Consider the following 27883-nt stretch of genomic DNA (forward strand, 5'->3'; position numbering starts at 1 on the left):
AATTTTCTCGAAGGAAAACATTTCACTTGTTTCCCTCTGGTGGGAGAGCGTGTGACCCAATTACAGGCCGATGTACACACACTGGGCAATTGGGCAGCCACGCCAGGGTGGCGGTGCTAACAAGTGCTTTATGGCCGTGTCGAAAAAAAAAAAAACCCCAAAACAAGAAAGAAAAACAAACTTATATCCACACACATAAGAGCACTCACGCCATCGTGGTGTGGCACATCCCAGCCAAGAAAGGCCGTTTCTCGCTTGACGTTTGTATTCTTGTGTGTAAATCTAGAATGATGATGATGATGAGGTGAAGAAGAAGAAGAAGGACGATGACGTTTCCACCTGTTGGCTTCTCTCTCTTTTGTGTGTGCACACACCCAACGCACAACGAACAAACGTCTGCGCACACACAAGATTGGCCAACTCGCAATCAGTTTGCTTTAGAAGGTTTGTGTTATTTCCCTAGCTGACGTGCATGTCTCATTTCCAAAGCTGCTGGGAAAGTTCGTTTGTTTTTGGGTTGTTTTTCGACGCCCGACGGCCATCGACAACAACAACAACAACAACAAGAAGAAGAAATTAAAAAGAAAAAAATAGCGGAGAAAATGCTGATGTCCTGGGCAGAATTACAGAATTGACGGGTGTCAGTCAACTGCCGCGAAGCGTGAATGCGCAGCCAATTAAGCATAATCATCACATATTCATAATATGCAGCGAAACTAATAAGACCGTTGGTTACTACACTAACGTAGAAATACGCCTCTGTGTGTATACTTAAAAAACTTTCGAAAATCAAATCAAATTTCACGTTGGAAGGAAGAACAAAAAAATCGTTTGACGTGGAATATTCCGATGCGAAATGAAATTTAAAACTCCCGCACGGAACAAAACAGTTTCGAGTCATTTGAATATGACGTGGAGAAGTCAAAGAAAAAATGGCGAGCTGTGATTTTTTTCATTTCGTTTTTTTTTCATATTGTCTCTCTTGAATAATAATAATAATAATAACAATATAGCGAAAGAAAAACACGAATTTTTCCGATCTAGTTCTCTTTTCCTTTGAATTCCTCTAGTCGATTGGGTCGCGTGATCACACGCGAACGACACGGGCACTTGAGAAATGTTGTGCCACCGCCATCACCAGCACCGCAAAAAAAAACCTAATAAAAATCTATCTCATGGGGGGGGGGGGGACGGTTTCTTTCTCTTTCGTTCATTCCTTTTTCTCTCTCTCGGGAGGCAAAGCCACACCCACCCAACAACAACAACAACAACAGCGCCACGGTTTAGAGACACAACCCGTCGACGCTCCTCTTTCCCAACTACTTCTTCTTCTTCTTCTTCTTCTTCTTGTATTTGTTGTTGTTGTTTTTTTCTTCTTTCTCTTTCCCGCAGCGCAGCAGCAGCAAATTACCCCGGCCACTGCTGCTGCTGCTGCCGCTGCTGCTCCAAGACTTTCTATTAGGTCGAGAGAGAGACCACGCGCTGGTTAGCAAACATTCGGGATCGTGTAGTCAGCGGGAACGGTTGTGTGTGTCGGTTGTTTGCTCTCCTTGGCTTGGCTTGCTGCTGCTGCTGCTGGCCGCTCGCCTCTGTACATCACAGCCAGCCGCCCGTCGAGTGTGTTGGACTCTTCAGGTTCATACCTGTCACTGTTATTATTACAGATCTGGACAGAGAAAGAGAGAGAGAGAGAAAAGCTTAAGGGGAACAAGACAGTTGTTATTCTGCCCATCCGATTTGAACAAGAAGAAGAAGAAGAAGAACGGATTTCTTGTCGAGAACGTGAACCTCTGCCCACATCGGTCGGACCGACTGTCGGTCAGTCAGTGTCAGATTCGACCCATCTCGTCGACACCTTTTCTATTAAGAAAATAAAAGGCCGGCCGGTCGGTGGAAAATCCATCCCATCTTCAATTCATCCAGGTAGTTGTACTTTTTACAAGGTGGAGGAATTTGACTTTGACTTTTTTTTCGTTTGGTTTGGCTCCAGCCCCGAAAAAAAAACGTGTACAGTTTTGTCACGCTCAGACTCTCCTCGTTTGTTGTTTGCGGGAGCCAACGACAGACACGGCAGGAAATGCCAGGCGTTTCGATTTTTCACTTGTTCCCGTTGGTTTTATTTTATTTTATTTTTTCTGTTTTGATTTTATTTGGCGTAGAGAGAAAAAGACAAAAAAGAACTGGGCGAGGAGATAGAGGACGCCAAGAGAAATTTGCCTTTATGATAATTTCGGGTTGTTTCGGTTCCCATATTTGAATCAATCGGCGGCACTACTCTCTGTGTGTGTGCCACTCTGTCCTTGAATTATAAGTTTTGATTTCGATCGGAATCAAAAATAGCCGCTGGTCGCGCCAAAAATTTTTATTTTCCCCGTCGGGGAGGGAATTTAATTCGACGAACGAAACAAATTTCAACCCTGAAATCTAATCTCCCCCCCCCCCCCCCCTCTCTTGTGTCTTTTTTTTTTTTTTTCAAACTAGAAATAAATCAAGAAATTATTTTTATTTTTTGGTTATTTTGCGGTGCTGGTTTTCCAGTCTCTTTGAAATGTCGGAGATTTATTGACTGTTTGGGGGTTTACATGTTTTATGAGCGCCTAGAGCGATGATGCAAGTCAGCCGAGAGCTCTATTACCGCATGCGCTACTACAATTCTTCCCAGCCTAAAAGTCACAGGATTGCCCCAACAATCAGCTGAGAAAACAAAATCAGAAACTTTCACGAGAATGAAAAGGAATAAAAGGGGAATTGTAGCAGCAATCACACAGGCTGTAGAGCGTAACGGGAGTCGAGAAAAAGAAAAAAGAAAAAGAAGAAAAATGGGGGCGAAACCACCACCAATCAGATTGTGTACAACCAACCCAAACAAGAGTGGTATCCACTCTATACGGTCGATGGCCATCAAGGATTTTTTTTTTTTTTCCTCAAGGAGAAATGAAAATAAACTTTAAATAGAATTTCACCATGGAAAGTCACACACACACACGCGCGCTGCTCACGCATTATACAGCTGTATAGAATGCGCGATTGTAACCGCGTTCGCTCTTTAACAACACCGCTCTCTCTCTCTCTCTCTCTCTCTCCCGCTCTTTAAATTGTTGCGGTTGACTTTCCACGTATCAGGGGCTCATCATTTCGGCCATCGTTTCGGCTGATTTTGAGTGTGCGAGTTTTTCTTCTCTCTTTTCGTAGGAATAACTAAACCGAATCGTCCAAGAACCGAAAAGCTCGTGCGTGAAAAAATAAGGAAAAATAGGCCCGAGGATCTTTTTTCTATAGAGACCCACCCAAAAAGCTCGAAAAAATTCATTCAATCGAAAATGTCTTTTAGGACCGCCGACTGGGGCCGATGGCCCAACCTTCATTCTCTAACCTTTGCATCGATGCACCAAATGACCAATAGGCACGAAATTATAATAATCTCCCAACTTGTTTTTTTCATTTCATTTTATATCTGAATTGAATATTTTAAACGCAGCACGTCCGAAACTCAATGACGACTTTGACCCGATATCCTGTCCCGTAGTAAATCTAAACACGCCCGGGAGCGTGACAATCTTTTTCTTTTTTTTTTAAGTGTAGTAGAGGGGAAAAGAAATAAAATAACAGACAAATGATGTCATGTGTAACATTTTCTTTTTTTCTCATACTGAAAAACAAAATTTTTATTTTCACGCGTTCAAATCGAAATCCAGGTGAAAATTACATTTTTGTTTCCCCGAAGAAAAGAAAAAGAAAAGTTATTTTTCCTGTTATTTATAAACCTGACGTGATTGCCGGCCCTATAGCCCTACTCTATCACCGTCTAAAAAGAAAAAAAAGAAAAACTTATTGCTCAATAATGGTGGGCGTCGTCTTTCTCACAGTCTCGTCAGACACCGGAGGTTTTTTTTTTAAAATTCTGCCAGCGATACTTTCATTTCCGACCGTTTTTCTTTTCAATTCCTAATCATCTCGTTGGTATTTTCCTTTTTTTCGAAATTCTTCTTCCCTCCTCTCCACCGTTACTGGTCTGAGAAAAATTCCCGTTGAAAAAAAGTTGAATCAAACGGGCAAATCACTTTTGATTTCGATATCTACGTCTTGCCTTTTATTTATTTTTCGAAAGAGATAAAAGGCTCAACCATCGAGCTTGTCATTCTTAATTGAGACTCAATGGGGGCTATCAGCAGCGCCGAGCAGCCGAGTCGGTCGTCCCTTTTCTCTTCTCCTGCGCTGCTGCACACGTGCAACCAAAACAGCTCCACAGATGATGACGTGAAAGCCGTGCAAACAATAACTTGTTTCTCTCTCATCTCCTGCCTTCCTTTGATTATTATGTATCAATCATACGCACAATGCCATCACCGACCAGCGTCTTGCAACACAAAGCGAGAAAAGTCTGACAAACGCAACAACAATCATATACAAACTGAACATGTACAAACCGGCAGTCTCCTCCGCGAGCGAAACAAAACTTGTAGCCACAATCTGTGGCCCCCCCTTTTGGCTATGTTAGCTCGTCTCTCTCTCGTTTTCAAAGTAAATACTCTAATGTACAGCTGCCGTGAGTCTCTGCGGGACAACAACAGTTGCAGTTGCAGCGGCAGCATCCCTCGGAGGAATGACGTGGCAAATAAACAACACCTGCAACAACTCCCGACTGTCTCCAGCCCCCACCGATTGCAACCGATAGCCGCCGCGCTCGTTTTCCTACACAAATTTCCCGATTTGTACTTTTTTTTCTTCTTTTTTCTTCTTTTCTCCCGCGGCTGAATTCGTTTTTTTTTAAATAACCGAAACATCGAAATCGTGTCTCCTAATATGTGCTGATGACGGGACGATATTATTATTATTATTATTTTATTTTTCGTGAGCGGGAATAACCGTTTGACAGCTATACTACTGCGCTCTGCTCACCAAATGATTATGGGAGACAATAAAACACCAGCTGAGCCCCCCCCCCCCTTTCCTAACCTTTTTCCATTTTTTCCAAAGTGCCAATTAAAACCGCACGACACTGTGTCGGCCGTACTGCGCGTTTTTTTAATCTTTCCCAGCCACTTTTACACATCTGATATCGACTCAACTGGGCGTACGTGATGACCCTGTGACATGTATATCCCGAAATATCGCCGCAACCTTATAGACGATATATGGATTCTTCTGTGCAAACTTCATTCGCCGATGATGGCCACAACATCTTCCCTTCCTTGTATAGACTGTCCGTCCGTTTTTGCGGTGCGGGGTTATTCGACAGGCTATACAACAAAGTTATGATCCTTGTTTGATTCCTCGCCCATCATGATGACTTACTATTGAACCCAACAAGAGTGGCCGTCGCCATGGCGACAGTACCTGGCACATACACATTTGTGCCAATCGACCGCGGCCAAGTGCCGCCAGGCTTATATCTCCTTCCCGGCCCCCCCAAAAAACTATAAAGATATCCCAAAACATATCTTTTTCCCACGGAATCAAGCAAATAAAAAATCAAATAAAAAAAGATAGCCGACAGGCTCAAAACAAAACAAAAAAGAACAAACGAGAAATGGTTGCGTGAAAAACTCTTGTGCGATCGAATGATTAAAGAGTCGTCGTCGCTACATGCCAAGCTCAGAAAAATATACAGGGAATGTACATATAATAAAGATAGGGTGAGCTTTTGAGACTATCAAATGTACGTGTGTGTGTGGAGAGATATGATGAGCGGCGCTTGCGTGGCATCCCAACGCCAAAAAAGAGGATTCGGCCACGGTCAGCGGCCGACAACCGACTAGTCGACCGGACCGCGTTCGCCCAGTTTCACAAAGTGCCTGCGCTATACGCTATACGTACACATAGCCTTTCCCAACGAAACCAGGCTCTGTGCTGCTGTGTGCCATAGGTGTCGAAAAACCGGCCGGCCTACAACGTGAACGGGGATCCCGGTGCGCGTGCGAAGGGGGGAAAAGAGAAAAAAAGGCCAAGTTGTGTTTATTGTTTGTGTGTGTGTGTGTGTGTGCCGGGACGGGCCGGCTGATGTGCTGCGTTTGTTGTCTGCGGTAGATCGTAATATATATCAGCTGCCAACGCCGGTCCAACGGTCATCAGTCTTGGCCCCTTGGCATTATAACACGCCAGTCGACTCTGCCCTGTCGTCCGCTCACGACGTTCGTTCGATTTTTTCTCCCCACACCACCGGGAAAAACCAGAAATACGAAAATTAACTTTGGTGTGTGTGCTTGGCTGGGCCGTGATATTGCACAGGTCGACATCTACCAGACAACCCAACTCCTGAATTTTTATATTTTTATCATAAAAAAAAAAAGGTAATGGAAAACAATCTATTTCTTGTACTAATAAACGTTGATTGGATTCATTCGACACGGACCGAAATCTTTTTTTTATGGCCTCTAATTCCAGTGATTTCCCGAAAATGAACGAAACTCGGGAAAAAAAAAAGTAAAAACTTTCTCTCTCTCTCTCTCTCCTTTGCGCTTTTTATCATTTCCATTTCGTTCATTGGCTGCGCGCAGCTAGGCAATTGGGGATAGAACATAAGACCTTGATGGCGGCGGACCCCGCAACATTTTAGGGTGGGATTTTTCTGTCTTTTGTTACATGTGCCTTCGGGACCCGGGGGTGGTGGTGGTGGTGGTCATCGCTGGGTCCGTTTCACGCCGAAGGTATATTTATAGCCTTTCATTATCCCCCGCTCGCCTGCTGGCCCATTGTCGGCGGAAAACTGTCAGGTACACACACACAAGAGAGTGAGCTAGAGAGAGAGAGAGACGGAAACTTTTATATTTATTTTCGCTGGTAAGAAAACGGGGCACTGGAGCGCAAAACCCAAAAGGCAGCGGAAACGGCGGGTGGAAATAAAAACGGGCCACTCGTCCCGCGTGAGAAAGTTCTCGTTTGAAAAAAAAAAAAAAAAAAAAAATGTGACGATCATAGGCCGTTTTCTTTATTTCTCAACTTTTAAAAATTGTTCACGTTCTCTCTCTCTCTCTCTCAGCCAACGCGCGTGTCCGTTCAATTCGTGTGTGCGGTTGACCTAAATTTGTTTTTCTCTTTTTGACACGGTGAGCGGCCAGTGCTGTGCGTTCCATTACAACTTTTGAGACGGGAGCAGCAACGGCTGTCAAAAACCATTTTTCTCGGTTTGGCCAGCATTCTCTCATCTTTTAGAGTGTTCCCCCCACCCTTAATGATCCTCCTGTTTTCTTCCAATTCTTGAACTTGTTGTTCAACTACTGCCGGTCCGGTTCCCGGAGCTCCTTCCCAGCGAGTTTCGTACCTCCCAGTTTTACGGCTGCTCCTCTTTTCAATCCAATAAATAATTCCGATCGTGTTTTCCCCCATCCGATCATCAGACAGGGCAGCAGCAGCTGGACCTCGAAAGAAAATGAAGCCCAGTGGTTTCTTATTTGAAACGGACCAGGTTAAACAAAAAGGAAAAGGAAAATACGGTCTGCCATCGACCGGTGCGGCTCGCTATCTCTCGACATGGAGAAGAGTATAAAGACATTACTATTATTATTAGTGTAGGCGTGGCCCTTACGACGACGATAGAATGAAGAGTTTGCTGAATGTTTCAATCATCTCTTTCTCTCTCTCTCCGGTTGTATATGCGTAGATAAAGACAATCGTTTTTGATGGATGACTTGCATCAAAGTTTAATCGCCGGTTGTTGTTTGTCCGTCCGGAACGCACATCATCACATTTGCCCATTCGATCCACCATTCAAACTCCTTTCGGTATCGACTAGACTCATCTCTACGTGCGTAGTATGCAACAAAGTAAATGACGAGTGACGGCGAGTGATGGGGCGGGGACCCGTCTCATCCGGGTCCCAAACGGGGCGGAATGGATCGCCCCGCAACGGCAACAAACCCAAAACCAAACAAAAAACTATAGTCGGAAATGGTTTCGCGAAAATAACCGTGTCTGTTGGTGGTGGAATAGAATAATAATATCTCTCATCACATTTTCTATCTCTCTCTGTGTGTGTGTTCCACAACAACTCCCCCCCCCCCCCCCACTAAACCCCGCCCAGTCTGGCTGGGTTCTTTTTTTTTTCCCGTTTGTTTATTTTTCCTTCCTCTATTCCTCGGCGTTTATTTGATATATTCCTCGATGCTGCCCAAATGCGCACACGCCAACCGGCCAACCCGTTGAAACAAATTGCCCTCTCCCCCCCGATCCAAGTAACTACACACAATACGACCGAATAACATTAAAAGCCTATATACTATAGATACGTACATGTAATAATAACACGTATGATACCAACCAGTCCGACTCTGTGTCACGCATCCGACTGCTGTGGCCCCGCCGGTCAGCGCCGCTGCCAGCTGGCGCCGGGCAAGAAGAGAGAGAGAATCCCGCGTGTCGTTTCGGTTTTTATTATTCGCGTGCTGCCCCAGTTCTTTACGATTATATAGGCAATGATCCCCCCCCCTCTACCCACCTCACCAACTATACATACAACTCTACATTTGATCTATATCTTTTTTTAAAAAAGCTTCTTTTTTTTCTGCGTCTCTGCGGGTCACGTTACTGCAAAAGGCGCACAACTGGCGGGAATAATCCGCTCACTTATCGAGCCCAGTCATCTGGCCAAGCAATAAATTCCATTGTGTGAATGAGCAGCCCGGCGCACAAGCGTCTCTCTACGTGTGATGGCAGAAGCCAGCGAAAATACGTAGAGATATAACTCATCTTTTTCTCGTGATATGTCTAGATAAATAACACGCTGCTGCTGCTGCTGCTGCTGCTCTTGTCGAATGTTTTTTTAAAAAATTAAAAAAAGAACCTGGACTTTTTACACGGACGCCGATTGTTTCGCGGGGGCAAGGCATTGCCGAAATGATGAAAGTTCGCCCAGTTTGTCTTGTTAAACAAAAAGCAAAACAAATAACGTGACCGAGACCACAAGTCAAAAAAAAAAAAGCGGCGATATCGATCGATTTTGGGCTTGTAACAAAGTCACGAAAACATTGTAAGACTATTTCTAAATGTAATATACAGTCTCACTCGGCGCCAGCTCCAGATGTTGCCGTTGCAAGTGATTAAAATAAATAGACGACATGATTTGTGGGGAGAATGACAGACGATCGGCCCGGTACTGGGCAACAACAAAGAAGAAAACACGCCACGACTTTTGATTTCGGTCGGGAGGGAGGGAGGGAGGGGGGGTTGAAAAAGAAATTATATAGACCCCTCGCATGATGATGTCACGATCCATCATCGAGGAAAAAAGAAAGAAAAAGAAAAAAAGAGTTGTATACGTTCACAAAATTGAATATTCTCCAGCCATGAACCAAAATCATCCGGCGATGATTACGGTGATCCCCCTCTGGGGGGGCGTGAACGGGTGGGTCGGGTGATGGGGGGGGGGATTGGATTTCGCCAGCCTCGGCTATTCTCTTTTCGCCTATCGAAAGACGGCATCAAATAATTGGCCGGTCGTGATTTCAGATCGTTACACAACAGCAGCAACTTGGCCAAAAAAAGAAAAAAACCCCAAAAACTTTGACGGGAGTCGCTGGATGGCCGGATGCGTAATGGGGCGACGACCGTCGGGACCCAAACAGCAGACTGATGGGCATATTGCCCGTCGTAAATCATACCATATACGTCAGAGTGTGGACGCTAATACATTAGATATGCCCGCGTGATCTAGCCCGGGCCGTGATGTAACCGTGAGGATGAAATCATCGTTAAGAGAAGCCAACCAAATAAAACAAAACTCTCCGTCGTGTTTCGTTTAGTTTCCTTTCCATTTAGAAAACAACGACGACGACGACGACGAAGGGGCCTGCGGCCGCATCGCTCACAGCCAAAGATGCGTGTGCGTGCGTGTGTGTGTGATGCGCGTGCCCGGCCAAAAGATCGTCAGAGTCAAACGATTCGAAACAAAAAAAAACAAAAAAACCAAAACCAAAAAGTCGCGGAAGAAGAAAAACAAATTTTGTTCTTCCCAAAAAAATGCAAATGAGTCAGGTAGATTCCATCCATCAACCCGACAAAAAGGGGTCCCCCACTTTTTGGTGGTTGGGTGTGTGTGTGTTTTCGAACGTGTGTTGTTGTTGTTGTTGTTGTGTAACAGAAAAACGCGACCCCGACGGGTCTTTCCTTCTATCTTTTTGTGTGTGTGTGCGTGATTATATAAGGAAATAAATAATTAGATTTTTCTTTTTCTTTCAAATCCTTCAGGACAGGAGCAGCTGTGTGTCTATAGTGCGGTTGGGCGGCCAGTCGACGAAAAAGTATTCCCCTGATATTTCTCACGACAGACTTGTGTAGACGATCGAGTTCCGCCGAAGGACAAAAGGTGTCGCCGTCGGGCGAATTTGGCATTTGCTGGGAAGAAAAAAGATCCCAGCCAAGAAGAAAAAATAAATAAATAAATGAAATAAGCAAAATTCGGAGAAGAAGCAAATTACGAAGATAGTCCTGGGTACGCCTTTCCCAAAGAAAAAAGAATCAAACCCCACCCCAAAGAAAAGTAAACTCGTAAATATTTGAACAATTCCCGTCCCACTGGCCTGTCCATCCACCACCAGGAGTCAGAAGAAGAAAAATGGAGTCGTCTGGAAACAATCACGATAATGATGAGGAACAAGGCCAACAGCAGCGGACGACGGCCGCCGCCGCCGCCGCCTCGCGTTTCACCAACGTGAAATCAGAGCGACTGCTGCCAGAGCAACGACTGCCGGGCGGCCGACACACCGATGGGTTGGACATTGAGCAGGAGCGCAGCGGCACCAGGAGCGGAGGAGCAGCAGCTGCTCTGTCGTCTACTTGGCCCGATCCTGCGCAGTCGAACAACAATAGCCAACACCAGACGGGCGCTGGCGTGACTTGTTCTTCTTCTCCTTTTTCTTCCAGCAGCAGCGCCGTCGGCCCGTCGAGTCGAGTCGTCGACGGAGCAGCCGGAATCGGGTCCAGTGCTGCTGTTGCTGGTGGCGGTGGCGGTGGTGCTAAAGTCGCCGGCGGACCCGTCAGTTTGTCGCAAATCCTGCGCGGCAGCAGCGGAGGTGGTGGTGGTGGTGGTGGTGGTGGTGGTCACAGTGTTGTTGTTGTCAGTCATAGCAACAACAGCAGTTGCAGCAGTGGTGGTGGCGGCGGGGGCGGCGGAGCAGCTCCTAGCGCTCCTCACGCTCACGGGGTGGGAGTCGGCAGTCAGACCCCGTCCGAACGGGCGGCCAGTCACCCGCCCGCTCTCGTTCCGTCCCATCACCACTCGTCGCCCCTCTATCACCAACAACAACAACAACAACAACAGCACCACGGCGCTACGAATGCGTCCAACAGCAAAACTACTCCTATTCAGCATAGCAGCAGCGGTGGCGGTCACCACCACAATTATCAGCAGCAGCCAACCAATTTCACGTCGTCTATCGGCGGTGTCCGAATTATGGGCCACGGGGCGTCTTGTCTGACCGGCTCGGCCGCGCCCGCCTCCTCGTCGTCCACCAACAATTGCAGCGTCAGTTCCTTCACGCCACTCCAACGCAATCAGCCGACGCAGCAGCAGCAGCAGCACAAAGGCACGGCCTCATCCGTTGCCCAGGCCTCATCGACGACGACCCAACCAAACACAACGACGACGACAACGGCGGGATCGACAGGATCGACGGACAAGAACAACACCATCAACAATTCGACGGCCGTCAGAGGTGGCAGCAGCAACAGTGCGACGGCTGGTGCTGGAAATAACAAAATGACGGTGCCCGAAGACTACCACTACCTGTGCAATTTGGTGCCCGAATTGAAAACGGAATTAAAGGAGCGCGAATCGCGACTGGATCTCTACCAGACGGAAACGCTCGAACTCAAACGGCGACTCAAGAAACGAGACGAAGAAATCGGACGACTCCAACGAGAAATCCACAAGCTCAAGGTGAGAGATCTAGCTTAGACAATTTATGTCATACCCAAGTGATTACACAATCATTTGTGTTTGTGTTTGTTTTGGCCTTACACGTCGACCTGATTGTGGTCGCAAACGGGAAAAAAAAACTGGGTCAAACAGCCCAAAAGTCGTTTTCCATATCGGACTCGTTTTTATTTGTATTTTTTTTCTGTACCTAATCGTTGCTGGTTTCCGGTCGATAACCGTCTGCTGCTGCTCTAAAGTTTCTACTCCTTGAACGGGAAAAATTGCGCAAAGTCTCAAAATGTTTCGAGTCTGAAAGTCGGAGAAAGATGAAAGACTTGCCAACCAGCACTTAAGTGTAGTAGTAGGTTACAACCCATTTGCCCATCAAATATCTGGTCGTTTTTTTATTTCCTTCCTTCCTTTCTGGGTTAGACGTTTTGTGGGGGGGACTCCTGCGGGCCCGGCACAGTCGGAAGATTAAGGATAATACACACACACACACACAAGACAGGAAAGAGATCATCATCATCTAGCACGCGTCACTTTTCTGCCAGTCTCTCGCTGGTAGGGAAAAAGGCGTTTCCGCCAGTTCTTTTGATGAAAAATGAACCGCCGCCGCTGCCGTCGTCTACTTTGGCAGAGTAATTCCGTCTCCACACACATGAGTAATGGCCGGGAAGATTTGTAGGAGAAAAACAAGGGGCCTGCGCTCCTTATCGCATTTCGACGGACAACAACACGGGGTGGAGGGGGGGGGTACTGTTGGGAAATTTCGGTAATCTTAATGATTTTACCGCGTTTGTACTTTGAACTTTTCACTCGTTCCAACCAGCCCTTGATCAAATAAAGTTGGTTGTGCAATCAAAACAAGGAAAACTCAATCAAGTCGAGTCGAAACTTTTTTTTTTTTTTCAAAAGAGAACCAGAAAAACATTTTAAAAAAAATAAAGAAAACGGGAATTGATTGGTATAGATTTGACTCGACTGTCGTAATGGCGCGCGCTCGACAAACTCCCGCGGGAGATTCAAACAATCGCAAACACAAAGTGTGTGTAAACAGTAAGAAAAGACAAGGGTGGTGGTGGGTGGGCCTATCATTTTTCTTCCGAGCAAAGTTACCCGATTTTTCTAATGTTTAATGGCTCGTAACCATGCAGGAGAGAGAGAGAAAGAAGAAGCAAAGTGCAAGTCTGGCATTGGCGTTTCCAGGCCGCCTCCTCCTCCTCCTCCTCCAGTCTTTCGCGGCCCATAGAGTCCGGCTGCTCACGATTTACTGGGCAGATGAAATACGCAAAAGTAACGACACACACACACACAGAGAGAAAGAGAAAAAGAATCAAGAAAAATAATAAGAAGAAGAGGCCAGACATCCGCCGTGCCTTAGTAGTTTTTCATCTCTTATTTTTGTTGGTTTCCTTTCGTGTTCAATATCTCAGGCGACTCCTGCGTTCTACATAACCTGTCAAGGCAAACGGACAAGAGAGAAGAAAAACGACAATCTATTTGTTTAGATCTATAGAAAAAAAAAAGAGACGCAGTTGCATAAGTCGCTCTAACAGCAGCTATAGCGGGAGGAGTCTCTCGTGCCGACGAAAATGTCTTGTCAAACTCGCTTGCCAAATGGGTTACGCTCCACTGCGGCATCTCTAACAATAACAACTCCCCAGCGCCCCCGTTCTACCCCGCTATTTTTCTTCTTCTCTCCCGACTGTCATTGCGTGTAATTCCGCTTTTATTTTATATTTTTCCGTGAGTGTCATTACGCAGTTCCACACGGGCCAATCCCGCCCAGGCCAGACTTTTTTGTTCTTTCAAAAAAAAAGGAAAAAGGAAAAAATGTGCCTGGATGATCGCTTCGTGTTTACAGATTTGGCCGTCGAGAGTTCCGTCTAATCGCCGTTCAAACATTTGAGCGCGAGTGACAGGCACAAAAACGACGACGGTTCAAGCGAAGCTGCTGGGTTATTTACCCGTCAATAACCAGGCGACTCGGTGATGAGTGCGCACCATCACCAAGACGAGCTAGAGAGAAAGAATATTGACACACACACACACGCACAAGAATTCCATTCGGCGCGTGGGAATAATCACGCAACTCTATATAGAGACTCTCTCTCTCTCGTTCGGCTTCCATCTCTTTTGGACGGATATTTCACACAAGTGCTACGTGCCGTCAGACGACCAATGGAATGGCGTCTGTCTATAAAGTTTCTCCCCTCCTCCCACTACTACCGGGGGGATTTTCAAGGGCTGATATGAAATAAAAATAAAAAAGGTTGGCGATGAATATATGGAAATGTTATACTCGGTAGATAGAATCCCTATGCAAGATGCCTGTCATCACGGCCATTTCCCAACGGATGATGAATGTTTGTAGTTATTTTCTTCTTCTTCTTCTTCTTTGATATTTTGGCAGAGCGTCCTGCAAGCCACTTCCCGCGGCCAACAGGATGGAAGCGATCTGATGTCAGCCTTGCAAATCACCAATAACGGCCAGCAGACGACGGGCGGAATCACTTCCGGACTGCAGTTGCAACTGCCGGCATTGTTCGCCAAACGTCAGGGCGTGTCCGGCGAGAGTTCCGACCTGCACAACCATCACAACCATCACAACAACCACGGCGGCCATCACGGCGGCCACCAGAACCGCTTGCTCCTGGCGGGAGCTCCCAACAATCAACAACCAGGCGACATTTCCCTGCTGGTCACTTCCCACGACAAAGATTTCCGGTACGTTTTTTTCACCCCCAAAATTCAAATTCGAAAATTATTCTTTTGGCGCCAAATTTCATTCATTTCGTGCGCGCGCAAAAATAGAAACATTCGGCCGACATGGCGGTTGAATGAGTTATCGATTCAACGGTATAATAAGTCCTAAAAAAAAACCCCACCAAGTCGTGCGTGAATCCCGGAAAATAAACAAACGAAGAGAAAAAAGAAAAACGTTGTCGGCATCAGCCGCCGTCGCGCACTGCCGTCCGTGTCGCTTTCGTTCGGGAATAATTTGTGTGTGTGTGTCGTGAGTCAACAAATATAAGTTTCCAACCCAAGTGTGCATTCGACCGCCTCTTTTCTGGAACACACACACACACATAAGGGCCACGGGAGTGAACTGCGTTTCGAATCAAAATGTCAACAGCCTCACGAATTAAGAGAGAAACTTGGCAAAAGGCAAACTATTTATTTTAGGTTTTCCTTTTTTTCTAAAAGAAATTAAAAGAAAAAACACTCACGAAACACACACAGAGAGAAAGAGAGAGAGAGAAAAGAGTGTTGACTCTCCCAATTCGTCATCGGGCCCTGACAAGATTAACCGCCGCTAATCAAACGTTCATTGCGCCCGCAGAGAGAGAGACTGCACGAAAGAAACGGACATTCTACTAAAAGAAACTAATATCTGTCGGGCATATTGATTTCTATATATATATATATAGTATAGTCGTGTGGGGGTGGCGGGGGGATGGTGATGAACTGTAAGGTGAACATAACGATTGCCTCATGTGTGATCATCAGTAACGAAAAAGTTTGGCGCCGGTGCGAGAAAACGAGCTGATGGCATGACTTTCTGGTGGAGCGGGGATCGACACATCTAATGTCGTGTCGTGTGCGTTTGATTCCATGTTGTTTCCCCGGTGGCGTTCTATGGAAGGGTGGGGAGGGGGGTTACACTCTTAACTCACGAAGAGAGAGCGTGAGCATCGAGTCGTGAAATATCCTACCCCCTACTATTTTTCTCTCTGGCTCGACCCGCCATTACTCTCCCGTTGTGTACCCGCTTCGGGGGTTACTACTACTACTACGTCGAAATATTATTATTATTTGATATCGAAAAAAGGAAAAAGTTCCAAAAAAGTTTGTCAGAAAACGACGTTAGTTTTCTTGTTTGTTGGGCGTCGTTATTGTCACGCCACTTGGGCCCAGAATGGCGCCATCGATTTAATAATCCAAGGCGGGCAGAGCAACCGGCGAATTACAGTCGAGAAATCGAAGAAGAAGAAGAAGCCCGAAGGAGAAAAACAATGTCACGTAGAACAACAGTCGGGGAGGGGGGTAGTTTTACGGCTGTATGGATTTTCTTACAAGAAATAGTACACGAGTACTACAGCGTTAAAATATATAGAGTATTACCCGAAAAAAGGCTGCTGCAATAGAGATAACTCGATCGTTGTTTGAATGACCCATTTTCGTTGCTGGCTGGAGTGGGAGGGCTAAAGCAGTTGGATTCTTCCGTGTTGACTTATCGAGTAGAGAGAATTTTCACAACAAAAGAAGAAGAAGAAGAAACACTTTTGCTGGAATTGTTGTTGCTGTACAACTTTTTGTCTCCCAATAAGTCAACCCGAAATGGATGTTGTTTCTTCTTCTTCTTTACGTTCGTAATCGTGACAGCATCGAAATGGCTTTCGGCTCTGCCCCGGTTCGTTTCACAATCAAATACTTGTATAAAAAGATTTTCAACAGTTTGGACCCAGATTTTACGCCCGAAATATCAAATAAATCGCTCAAAAAATAGAAAAATGACGAAAAGATCAATATTTAAAAACCGGTCGGTCGGATCCTTCCGGTTGTTCTCTGATGGAAGTAAAAGGAAATAATCAAAAGAATAATAGAAAAAGACTTGTTTTTATATGTACAAGAGCTGACGTATGTACAAGCTATATACTAGCCATAGCCTCGTCATATAACAACTTTGGGATCTCTCGCAAGCTTGTTGTCGACTCTGGTCCCTAGCGGCTCCCGCCCCATAAAGTATATATATATTTATAAACTACTACTGCTACCAGACCGTAGTAGTAGCACTGACAGAGTTCTTTTCGAATGCCATGCCGTCCTCCCAGGGTACCGGCTGTTACACACATTTATTCCTGGAAAAAGCAATTTCGCAATCTCTTAAAGCTATCGAAAACGATATGCGAGAGAATATAAAAAAGAAGCCCAAACAAAACAAAATAGCACAAGACATTCGAGTGAAAAACCAATTGTCGATCGACTTTGCTCTGCTGTTCTATTCGGGAGTGGGGGGGGGGGGGATTTACATTGTTATCTTTAATGATTTGTTTTGTTTTTTTCTTGTTGAATTTCAAACAGAGCCAAACAATTGATCAAAGATGCCGTTATGGAGAATGATTTCCTCAAGAATCTGGACGCTACCCAGGTCAGAGAAATTGTCGAGTCCATGTACCCGCGTGAATTCGAGAAGGGCAGCTACGTGATCCGCGAAGGAGATGCCGGTATGATTGCAAAATTTGAAAGAAAGGGAATTTTTATCTCGTTTCTCTAGTGGTTTAGTCCATTCAAATCAAAATTGTAACACAAGTTTGAAAAATTTGGGGGGTAGAAAAAAAAATGTTTAAATTTCCCGCAGTTGAACGGAAAAAACCGACAAAACATGCTCTGTATAAATAAAATCCCGACTTTGATTGATACCGAGAAATGATGGCATTTCCAGCTCGTTTCTCAGTCTAGTCGGCCATTTATGGCAGCGCCATTTGATCGTTCAAACAAAAAATAAAATAAAATAAAAATTTCAAAATTTCGTGTTTCCCCCCTCAACTGAAAGTTATTTTGTATCTAGTCCATCTAGTGCGTGCTGTATAATATAAATATAGTATCCAACATTGCTGAGAAATGTACATTTATCGCTGTTTGTTGGACAGGATCACATTTGTACGTGTCGGCCGAAGGGGAGTTGGAAGTCATCCAGGGTGACAGAGTACTGGGCCGGATGGGACCAGGCAAAGCGTTTGGTGAATTGGCCATCCTTTACAACTGTACGCGGACAGCATCCATCAAAGGTAAAACGCAGCCCTCATCACACACAACATCATACTTTCTCCTATATTCCATCCCATTTTATACAAAACATCATCACCATTTTGATTCATTTCACATATTTCTCATATCGCTGAGCCAACGAAACTTTTCTATTCCGCCGTTTTCCTTTAAAAAAAAACTCGATCGACTTTTTCTTTTCGGTTGAAGCGGGGGACAAGAAAAACGGCCAAACTTTTCCATTCAACGCATACACACTAACTTATTGAGCTTCTTCTTCTTTCACGCCTTTCCCGTTCTGATCCGCCCACGGTGGCGTCGTCGTTTCGCCCTCTACACTTGACGTGATAAAGTAGAAGGGGGGAAGAAATAAATAAATTCAAAAAGTAAAAATCCTGTCTAGAATAGAGTAGAATCCCAGCCACAGGAAACAGCCACCGACTCGACAATAGGCCAAAGTTGGAGGACGGATCAGAAACACAGCAAAATTGAAAATAATATGCAAATGGCACAGCACAGTCCCGACGTTGGATGGTGCCGCCAGCAGCAGCTGCCATTTGAAACGCTCAGATGTCTTTTGAATATGTTCACGTGTCGCACACCGCAAGAGCCCCAAATTGAATTTTACAAAGGCGGGCGGGCGGGAATTTCATTGCACTTCCTATTGACACTTGCGTTAGCACAAGTGGGTGTGTGTGTGCCTGACTGAAATGTAAAGAGAGTGTACACACTTTCTCCCGACGAAAATAGCTGGGGATTGCTGTGGACGTTGGCATCACACAAAGGAAGTAGGAATAATCGAATCTTGACGACGAATAAAAGAAAGAAAACAAAAGCAGAAGAATATCGAATTCCATCTGAAAAGATCCTGCAGCCAGCACGTGGGCAGCAAAATTGCATTTCAAGTTGTACCACAAAAGTTATTAGACACTTGCAATTCTATTAGATGGGGTAGAGATTCAACATTTCGAAAAGATCGGAAAAGATGAAATTTTGCCAAAAAGTAACGAGACTTTACGCCAAGAAACCTAATGCCGGTGGTGACCACATGCTCGACGTAATGACGGTGGGTAAAACTATTTCGGTTGGGCAGAAACTTTCAACCCATTTTTAACCAACAGCTTGGATAGGGTTAATAAACGAATCACGACTTACTACTTGAACGATCCAGATGTTCTAGAAGTTCCAATGTCGTTCACAGCATCAGGGTGGTGGTCACACTGCAGGCTCTAACGAAATGATTAAAAAAAGGAGACATTTAGTTTCGCAGACATTTACACTTCAGACAAGCTGTGCAGAATGCAACTGCACGACACTTGAACACAAATGAGACTGCCATTACATTTCTCACATCCAGATATTTCTGGTGACTGCAACAATGAAAGGAAGAGTCGATAATAGTTGAGTAATTCGAATCCTTCCTTCTTTGTTTCCCAGGAAGATGAAAACTCCAGCAGCCAAGATTCAGTTTAACACGATCGACTTGGTTACTTTTATCGATTAGCAGAAAACCTTTTTTCTTTTAATATAATCTTTTTCTACGACCCACGTGACTCTCAGTCTCTCACTAGTCCACAAACAAAAAGAAAGACGAAAGTTATTATCGGCCATCATTTGTTCTTGGTTGATTGCACGTTGAAAGCCACGTTTGGCGCCACGACTTTGACGAAAAAAGAAAATAGAGCAGACGACGCAATCATCTTGCAATATAACGGACGTTGCCAATCAGCAACCGATCTCAAATAAAAACAACCCATATTATTATTCTTTCCTTAATTACACACTCAATATTGTATTGTATTATTTAATAATATATATTTTTATTATTATTGTTAATATTTCCAGCCGTGACCAGTGCCAAAGTTTGGGCACTGGACCGTCGAGTCTTCCAGCAGGTGATGAAGAAAACGGGACTGCAGAGGATCGATGACAATCTCAAGTTCCTACGCAGCGTTCCACTCTTTGAGCGTCTCACGACCGATCACATGTCCAAGATTGCCGACGTCCTCGAAGTGGTCAGTAGACTATCTAAACCCGCCCCCTTTTGTTACGTATATTTGTGTTGCGGGGGGGGGGGGGGGGGTATCGATCCTTGCTCGGGTTCCCGCTTCACCCATTTTCCCGCACGCGCCCGCACGAGGATTTCCTCTCCCCTTATTTCCTGAATCTCCGACTGCTCAGTTTTCCCTGTTGTCATTGCCAAGAAGGAAACGATAAAAGAAATCTTCTATATACCCCGTATCATACCGAAAAGCGCGGGGAATATGAATCTTATTTTTCTTTTTCCGTGTGGTTGAACGTTCCGCGTGATCCCCCCAGCCAAACAGGAGCGCATAGGAGCCCAGCCTTGACACAAATAGCCGTCACAGGCGTTGAAACTAGGCCCCGAGATCTTCTACACTATATATACGAAGAAGGGGGCTGCTGCTGGTTACATACACACACACATAACCAAACGCCAAAGCTCACATATGAGAAGTTGCGGGAAATGGAAGAGATGGGGAGAGGGAGGGGGAAACTGTGCGGATGAAATGAGAAACGGAACCCCGGAGTGGGCGGGATGAAGCACATATGACTGATATGAAACCCCCGGCGAAAAATATAAAAGACCATAGATAAAAAGATGCTGAGCATATCCAGCTCAAGAAGAAATAAATTAGAACATTTTCTGGTTGTGTCATTAAAACCCTGCGGGGCGTTCGCCAATCACACGGAAGAATATCAAAATAAATAGAAGAAGATAAACAAAACACAGAAGACAGAACTGAGTGAGTTTAAACATGACGACCGAAGCGATACGTGTATAATCATATCCAGATCTAGGCAAAATCTTAAAGGAAGAAAGAGATTGCGAGCTGGGAAATATATTTTCATTTGGTCCGCTTAGTCACGGCAGCAGCTTGTTAGATGCGGACAGACGTGTTTACACGCGACTGGGCAGCAACGACGATTGCAAACTGCCAACTAGAAAACCAGATGGATATAGCTTACACACACGTCGTCCGCCCCCAGTATCTATTTACACGCTCGTGTTGGAATATATAGGGACGACGCCATTATAAACTATGTATCCCGGCATCGGCAAACAGACGACTGTCCAGTCTCGTTTTTGTTTGCTGGGCCGTTTTTCTTTGCTTCCAGGGGTTGGATGTTCAATTTTTTGTTGGGTGAAGACACAAACGAAGAAATATCCTCTCACCCACTTCACTTTGCGTGTGTGACACACACACACACAAAAGGCTGAGCTGCCAGCAGTGTGTACACACACACAATGTTTGCCCGCGAGAAAAGGTTCGGACTGAGCTGTCAGAATCAAAATGTCCTTTTTTCTTTTTTTTTTTTTATCTTCTCCCGTTTTTTAACTCTATTCAAATGTCTATTATATAACTTATTTGCATATTGGGCTACCCCTCCCTCCCACTCCGCTCTGTTGGCATTAGCCATTATGACGCATTAGCCCAGGCAAACTCAGCACTTTAAAGGCACCAATGGGGATTAAGTCCGAGACCGTTGGCCCATCCTTGCGTGAGTGGGTCGCGCTTGGATCCTCTTAATTTATTCAAAAGTGTGTCGAAAGGATAAAAACGCAACCATCGATCTACTATAATAATCGATGTTTTTGTTTGGGGATGTACGCGCAGGAATTCTACCCGGCTGGGACGTACATCGTCCGTCAAGGAGGTCGCGGTGACAATTTCTTCATCATCGCCAGCGGCCGCGTTCAGATCACGCAACGACTGCCCGGTAAGCCAAATTCTAACTCTTAAACAAAAACAGTGATGCAAATCAAGATCAAAAGAAATGGCGGAAACCAATAAGAAATCAAATGGAGCGCTCGGCTCCTATATGCTATATAGATAGTTCAGAAGAGCCAAACTCTCGGCTAATAATCATAAATCGCCGTCTAGCTGGATATAGCACGCGCAAGTCTGTACTATATAGTTACTACAGTGGATCTAATAAAAACTATATAGTCTAGGGGAAAAAAAACGCCACTTTGACGGCTTCCGAATATAACTTTTCGGGTTGCCGTTAAATCAAAAGGTAAAGGAACTTTCAAAATACACGAGCGCGGGAAAATTAAAGAAGAAGAAACCCTTGGACATTTTTCGATACTCTCGCCGTCTAAAAGTGATGGATCTCTCGCTCAACTAGAATGAGAGAGAGATGTTTGATTGGATGTGAACCGGGGGCTGCCTTATATTCTTTCCAGCACAGGCCAATCACACACACACCAAGACGGAATAAGAAAAGGGAATCAGAGATGCACATCATATCGATTTGGAATCGATCGGCTGGCAAAGGCACGTTCACGACCCCATCCTTTTCTTTTTTCCATCCAGCTTGACATATCCTACTATATAGAGAGAGAGAGAGAACAAACAAAAGGGCTGCTGCTGTCCATCACGGCAAATGTCAGACGCTAATGCTTTCTGCACGAGGGGGGGAAACAGAAATCAAAGACGAGCTTTTGGTATAGGTGGGTGGGGGAGTTCGATGTGATTTACACAATAGACATATCAGGAAATAGATACACCCAGCACAGTGTACATAATAGAGACAGGATCCGGTGAGGGAAAAGTTGCCATTACCGCGTCCATATCTCCTTCTAAAGACTTCTCTAAAGAGATAGTATGTAGCTACAACTATTGCGTGTGTTTGGGGCTGGGCCGCATTTGCTATTCTACAAGACACAGAGTTGAAATTCAGATTGGATCTCGAGTATATCTCTATATACGTACTGACAGCGTCACATGACACATTACAGTCACACACAGAGTATAATACAGCTAGAGAAAAGACGATCTATCGACTAGTTGGCTGGCTGGTATAATATATGTGGCAAGAGAGAGAGAGAGAGCGGCGATCGATTGCCTAGCTCCCACTCTAAAACCGTCGACGGTTTGGCGTTCTAGACGTCGTTGGCGGCCATCATTGAGCAGACGAAACGCGTGTCGAATTTGAATAATACATTTCCAATCGAAAGTGTGAGTAGATTTGAAATAAAACAATTTCCCTTGTTTTGTTTCACATTTCCAATCACCATCAAACAAAACAAACAGGCAAGTTGGAAGAGGAGGAAGTTCGGGTGCTGGAGAACGGCGACTACTTTGGCGAACAGGCCCTGCTGAAAGAGGAATGCCGCAGCGCCAATGTCATCGCCTTGCCACCGGGCGTCGAGTGCCTCACCCTTGGACGGGAGTAAGTTGTCTCATCAAACAAGCTCCTATATTATAGTTCCTATAGCTCCTAGCTTCAATTTATATGTCATCATTTGACGTTTGAGTTATACCAAATGTCCGGCGCTTCCCATGGAAACCTCCGCACCGCACCGCGTCAATAAAACGTACAACACAGTCCGGGGTGTGGTCGCCCTAATAATCTTTTTTTAAAAAAGCGCAGGGGCATCTCTCTGAATAATTCAAAAGAGAGCCAGAAGCAATAGAATATCATTTGAATGGGGATAAAACTATAGAGAGCGATCCTATTTTCTATTTAGTCCTCATTAACGTTGCAAATTCGGCAATTCAAATCAACCGCCACACACACACGCGCGCAGAAACTCGACACAGTGAATGCGGATTTAGTCTTTTGTGTGTGCTGTGATGCAACGGGAGGGCTTGATCTCTTTAACCAGGACCAATCGCGGGACCTACTACTAGAAATCATTGATCTGGGTCCCCCCCCTTTTGTATACATCGCGGGAAAGAGGGGGATCGCTACCCAACTGGTTCCGTTCACGTGAAGAGTTGAACAAGGATTTGTATTTATTTATTATATGGCGTCTAAAAATAAATCAGGATAAAGGGGGGAGAGAAAAAATAATAAGAAAATAAGGAGAAAAAACTGGTTTTCTCTTTCCATGTAGCGCCCAGCACTTCCATTCATCAAAGGGATTTTCCCGCGTGCAGAGCACCATAACAACCTCACGCTCCTTTGATCCTATTCTTCTTCTTCTTCTTCTCCTGCTTTCCTTCATTACCTTCATTTGATTTCTTTCTTTTAAAATATTAAACTAAACCCACAATCAAAACTGAAAGTCTAATCATCTCATCTCTCCCGTGTCTAATTTGAGATTGGTTTATTAATTTTTTTGAAATTTTCCCGCCAATCATCCAAGTTCGTTCATCCAATTGATTGGCGATTTGAGCGAATTGCGCGGGAAGACGTACGACGACGAGTCGCGCGGCTTCTCTTCGGGCTCGAGCTCGGTGAGCAGCCGGCCGGGCGACAGCGGCATCCCCGTCCAGCTCATCTCCGAATACGCTCAAGTCCGACTGGCCGACCTGGACGTGGTGGCCACCCTGGGCATCGGCGGCTTCGGCCGCGTCGAACTGGTCCAGTGCGCCTACGACCGCTCGCTCACCTTCGCCCTCAAGTGCCTCAAGAAGCAGCACATTGTCAACACGCTCCAGCAGGAGCACATCTACAGCGAGAAGAACATCATGATGTCCTGCAGGAGTCCCTTCATCGCCAGGTAATAATTTTATTTGCAATCCTTTTAAATCGTGTTATTATGATTACTACTGCAAGTTTTTTTGGGGGGGGATTCGGGAGATGATTATATACCCGGAGGGCCAGTTGCCATGGCAACACTGTCGACTCCTCCTATGGGGAATGCACCCTTGGATGTGTATGTAACACTAACGCATAGAGTATTTGATCCAATTTATGGCATGATATAAAAGCCGGGATGATTGTTGCCGTGATTCGCGTCTATGGCACATTCTTCACGTACCTCATCATGCTAATTAATCCTTTGATATTCATTTCCCCCCTACTACCCGATTGGCCAATGAACCTACTTGCTTTATCAAAGCGACTGGCTCAATATATTCCGATCGATATCATCAACAAATAAGTTTGAAATTTTGGGGTTTAAAAAAAAAACAAAATCGTTCTTCTTTTGTTTTTTTATTTAATTTCTTTTCCTTGGGTGGCGGCGGCATTTTTGAATTTCATTTGTTTTGTTTTTCATGTAATAATATTAGGCTGTACAACACGTACCGAGATAACAAGTACGTCTATATGCTGATGGAGGCCTGTCTGGGCGGCGAGTTGTGGACGATCCTGCGTGACCGCGGGCATTTCGACGACGGGGCCACTTTGTTCTACACGGCCTGCGTCATTGAGGCCTTTGATTACTTGCACTCGCGCAACATCATCTACCGCGATCTCAAGCCGGAGAACCTTCTTCTGGACAGTCACGGCTACGTCAAACTGGTCCGTCCTTAACATCATTGGTTGTTTCGCCATTTCATCGCTCACGCGTCAATTTCCCCTTTCAGGTCGATTTCGGTTTCTCCAAACTGCTGGGCGTGACCAGCAAGACGTGGACATTTTGCGGCACTCCCGAATACGTGGCTCCCGAAATCATCCTCAACAAAGGTCACGACCGGGCTGTCGATTATTGGTCGCTGGGCATCCTCATCTTCGAACTGCTGACCGGAACGTGAGTGATTCCTTTTGATTCATTCGGATTAAATTCGTTTATATGGACAATTTTCATCGGGTGTTGAAATGTTTCTAGGCCACCGTTCACTTCGCCCGACCCGATGAAGACGTACAACATCATCCTGAAAGGCATCGATCAAATTGAATTCCCGCGCATTGTCAACCGGGCAGCTCAAGCTCTGATCAAGCGCCTCTGTCGTGAAGTGCCTGCCGAGCGGCTCGGCTACCAACGCGGTGGCATCGACGACATCAAGAAGCACAGGTACCATTATTCATCCCCCCCCCCCCCATCAAATGTTTCCGTCTATTTGCCCATCAGCACAGTTGAATTAAATAATTGAATTTCTCTGGCGATAATCTCAGGTGGTTCCAAGTCTTCGATTGGGATGGCCTGTCCAACCGGACACTGGCGGCCCCCATCACCCCCGTGGTAAGTCTTATTGATTATAATCTGCTACTGACATTTGTGCGGGAGATTCAAATTGTTCTAATGAGCGATCCGGTTGATTAAAAACAAAAAGGTTCGCGGTCCGGCTGACTCGTCCAACTTTGACACCTACCCCAAAGAGAAGGAATCGCCGCCGGACGAGCTCTCCGGATGGGACGTTGATTTCCAACTGTGCAATTGACATATCCTCCTCTTATCCTGGGCGGAAATGTCAAGCGATTAATCGAACCCCGCCCCTTTTTGATCAGACACACACCCACGCAAAAATAAATAAGGAAATCACTTCGCCCGCATACAGAAAGGAAACTGACGAATATAGACGAAAGTTCAAGTTAAAGAAGAAAGTGAAGCAAATTTGGTCTGCAACAGAGTACGTGCTCGAAAATTCGATTGCTATGATAGACATCGCGCAGCACAATATCTAAATTCTTGTGTGTGAATAATATCTATAATTCGATTACTCCCCCTCCCCCACACACCACTACTTTATACAAGAAAGAAAAAAACAAAAGAGAAAAAAAGACAAAAACGTATGTATAGATCATTAATGATTACGAGCTGATGTAATAGGAGAAAGAAAAAAAGTCTGAGCGACGCCAGTTGTTTGTTCCTCAAGTGCCTCTCGTCTCTCCTTTCGCATTATTATTATTATTATTATTATTATAATTATTATTAAAAAATTGACATATTATAGTTATATAACACAATTTGCTGATGCTACTGCTGCTGCTCCTCTTGCTCCTTTTTTTTCCCCTCCGGGCCTGTTCATATACTATAAATTTGATTTCACATTCATTTTTGATCAACTCCTTTCCGCAATCCAATTTGTTTTCCCTCTCTTTACAGTCAACGAGGCACTGCTATAGACTGTCGCGCGTATTTCAAAAAAGAAAAAAACCAAAAGAAAAAAAATTGAAGAAGACACACAAATTCCTAAAATGACTTTTTCAATGTTTGTATCTTATTCATTTTATTATATTTTTCATCTTCTTCGCCCACTTTTCCAGTTTTCACTTCCAGCAAACAAAAAAAAAACAAGCAATCTTCCACTAAAAAGAAAAAAGAAAAAAGAACATTTTTTGAAAAATTTTCCCGCCCACCAGCCCAGGAATTTAAAAAAAGGGAATTTAATTTCGACAACAAAAAGATTTAAAAAACAAAACAAACCCATAATAATTTGTATACATGTTTGTGTACTATATTATACATTACACACACACACAACACTTGGCATCGCCGGTTTGCTAATATGCCTATATCATTCATTAATTCTAATATCTTTGATTATACAGGCCCATTATTCATTATTCATTCGATGATCAACTTTAGGACATCCCATCATCATTACTCTTACATTTCGCAGTCATCCCCGCCATCCATAATAATGAAGAGCGCAATAATATTATGTAAGAACGGAGATTTTGTGACACCTTTTATCATTGGGGCTGCGCCAACGGAAATTCCCGGCCGAACAATATAATACAAGCCGGCCGGCGTGATTATTTATGCTGGGCTCACGACGACAACGAGAGAGAGATCTACTCTAGACAACGAAGCAGGGCAGCCATCGATCTCGTTATGCTCAACGCATCTCAAGTTAGCTAGAGATGAAAGCCCAGCTGGTCTAAGATGCTGCACGTTGTTAGCAACGACGCCTGGAATATCCTTCTTCTCTAGCTCGCAACCATTTTGTGAGATGGAGAATCTTTAGATATTTAAAACGCATATACATAGCTTAAACTTGGTCGTCGGAGAGCCTCCTGCTGCTGATGACTTATGAGATTCGGTTGGCACGATCCCATGCGGTATTATGTTAATGTCTTTTTTCCCTCCTTCTATTTTGTATATAGACACCACAGCTCGTGTGTGTACAGTGATGGGGTGGTCCACACGAAATTTTTTTGGCGCATCCGCCAGTCGATCCTGTCATCGGAAACTATTTTGCGCCTTTCCGTCGTTCAATGTAATAGCAGGAAAAAGAAAACCCTAGAGCGTCGATCGATATTACGTTAGAGAGAGAGAGAGACTGGCTGGCCGCGATGTTGTTGTTGTTATATGCAGCCAGCGCTATATGTTACAGCACAGCCGATTGTGTGTACTATTGTTAATAGATGCCGAGCGCTCCTACTATGTACTTCTCATTCGACGCCGAATTGATTTGATGTTGCAGTAGCTTTGATTCTTTCTAGTTGCAGTTGTTATCATTCTCGCAGCGCTCGGCCTTTTTTTCTTCTTGGCGTCTTTTTCCTGCGGCACAAACTGGGCTCGTTGAAATTCTGGCACGTACATGTACGAACGTCTCGTGTATGTATAGTCCCAGCAACAGAGAGTATACATCCCTAAGAGGAAAACGAATT

General features: G+C 44.8%; 1 protein-coding gene across 3 annotated transcripts; it reads left to right on the top strand.

Annotated features, from left to right (window-relative positions):
- The first annotated feature begins 1417 nt into the window (after window positions 1-1417).
- Window positions 1418-26524, top strand: LOC124348848 (cGMP-dependent protein kinase, isozyme 1-like). Of its 3 annotated transcripts, none has more exons than XM_046799187.1 (14): window positions 1418-1926; window positions 10183-11872; window positions 14268-14581; window positions 16940-17082; window positions 17509-17646; window positions 19469-19638; window positions 21265-21367; window positions 22687-22825; window positions 23745-24101; window positions 24616-24847; window positions 24913-25076; window positions 25155-25340; window positions 25442-25508; window positions 25600-26524. In XM_046799187.1, the coding sequence occupies exons 2-14, from the start codon at window positions 10550-10552 to the stop codon at window positions 25705-25707; spliced, it is 3444 nt and encodes a 1147-aa protein (XP_046655143.1). In that variant the 5' UTR covers window positions 1418-1926; window positions 10183-10549; the 3' UTR covers window positions 25708-26524. The 3 variants fall into 3 exon arrangements, with proteins under 3 accessions (XP_046655143.1, XP_046655142.1, XP_046655144.1); XM_046799186.1 differs by having other exon boundaries at window positions 1418-1923; XM_046799188.1 differs by lacking the exon at window positions 1418-1926 and adding an exon at window positions 5982-6290.
- The last annotated feature ends 1359 nt before the right edge of the window (window positions 26525-27883 follow it).

Source organism: Daphnia pulicaria, chromosome 7 (genome assembly GCF_021234035.1).
Source record: "Daphnia pulicaria isolate SC F1-1A chromosome 7, SC_F0-13Bv2, whole genome shotgun sequence".
Taxonomy (NCBI): Eukaryota; Metazoa; Arthropoda; class Branchiopoda; order Diplostraca; family Daphniidae; genus Daphnia; species Daphnia pulicaria.

Excerpts from the sequence above, each read along its gene's own strand:
- LOC124348848 (XM_046799187.1), top strand. The coding sequence starts at position 10,550 with ATGGAGTCGTCTGGAAACAATCACGATAATGATGAGGAACAAGGCCAA. Across the intron at positions 21,368-22,686 it reads GATCACGCAACGACTGCCCG|GCAAGTTGGAAGAGGAGGAA; the intron begins GTAAGCCAAATT and ends CAAAACAAACAG. Across the intron at positions 25,077-25,154 it reads TTCGAACTGCTGACCGGAAC|GCCACCGTTCACTTCGCCCG; the intron begins GTGAGTGATTCC and ends AAATGTTTCTAG.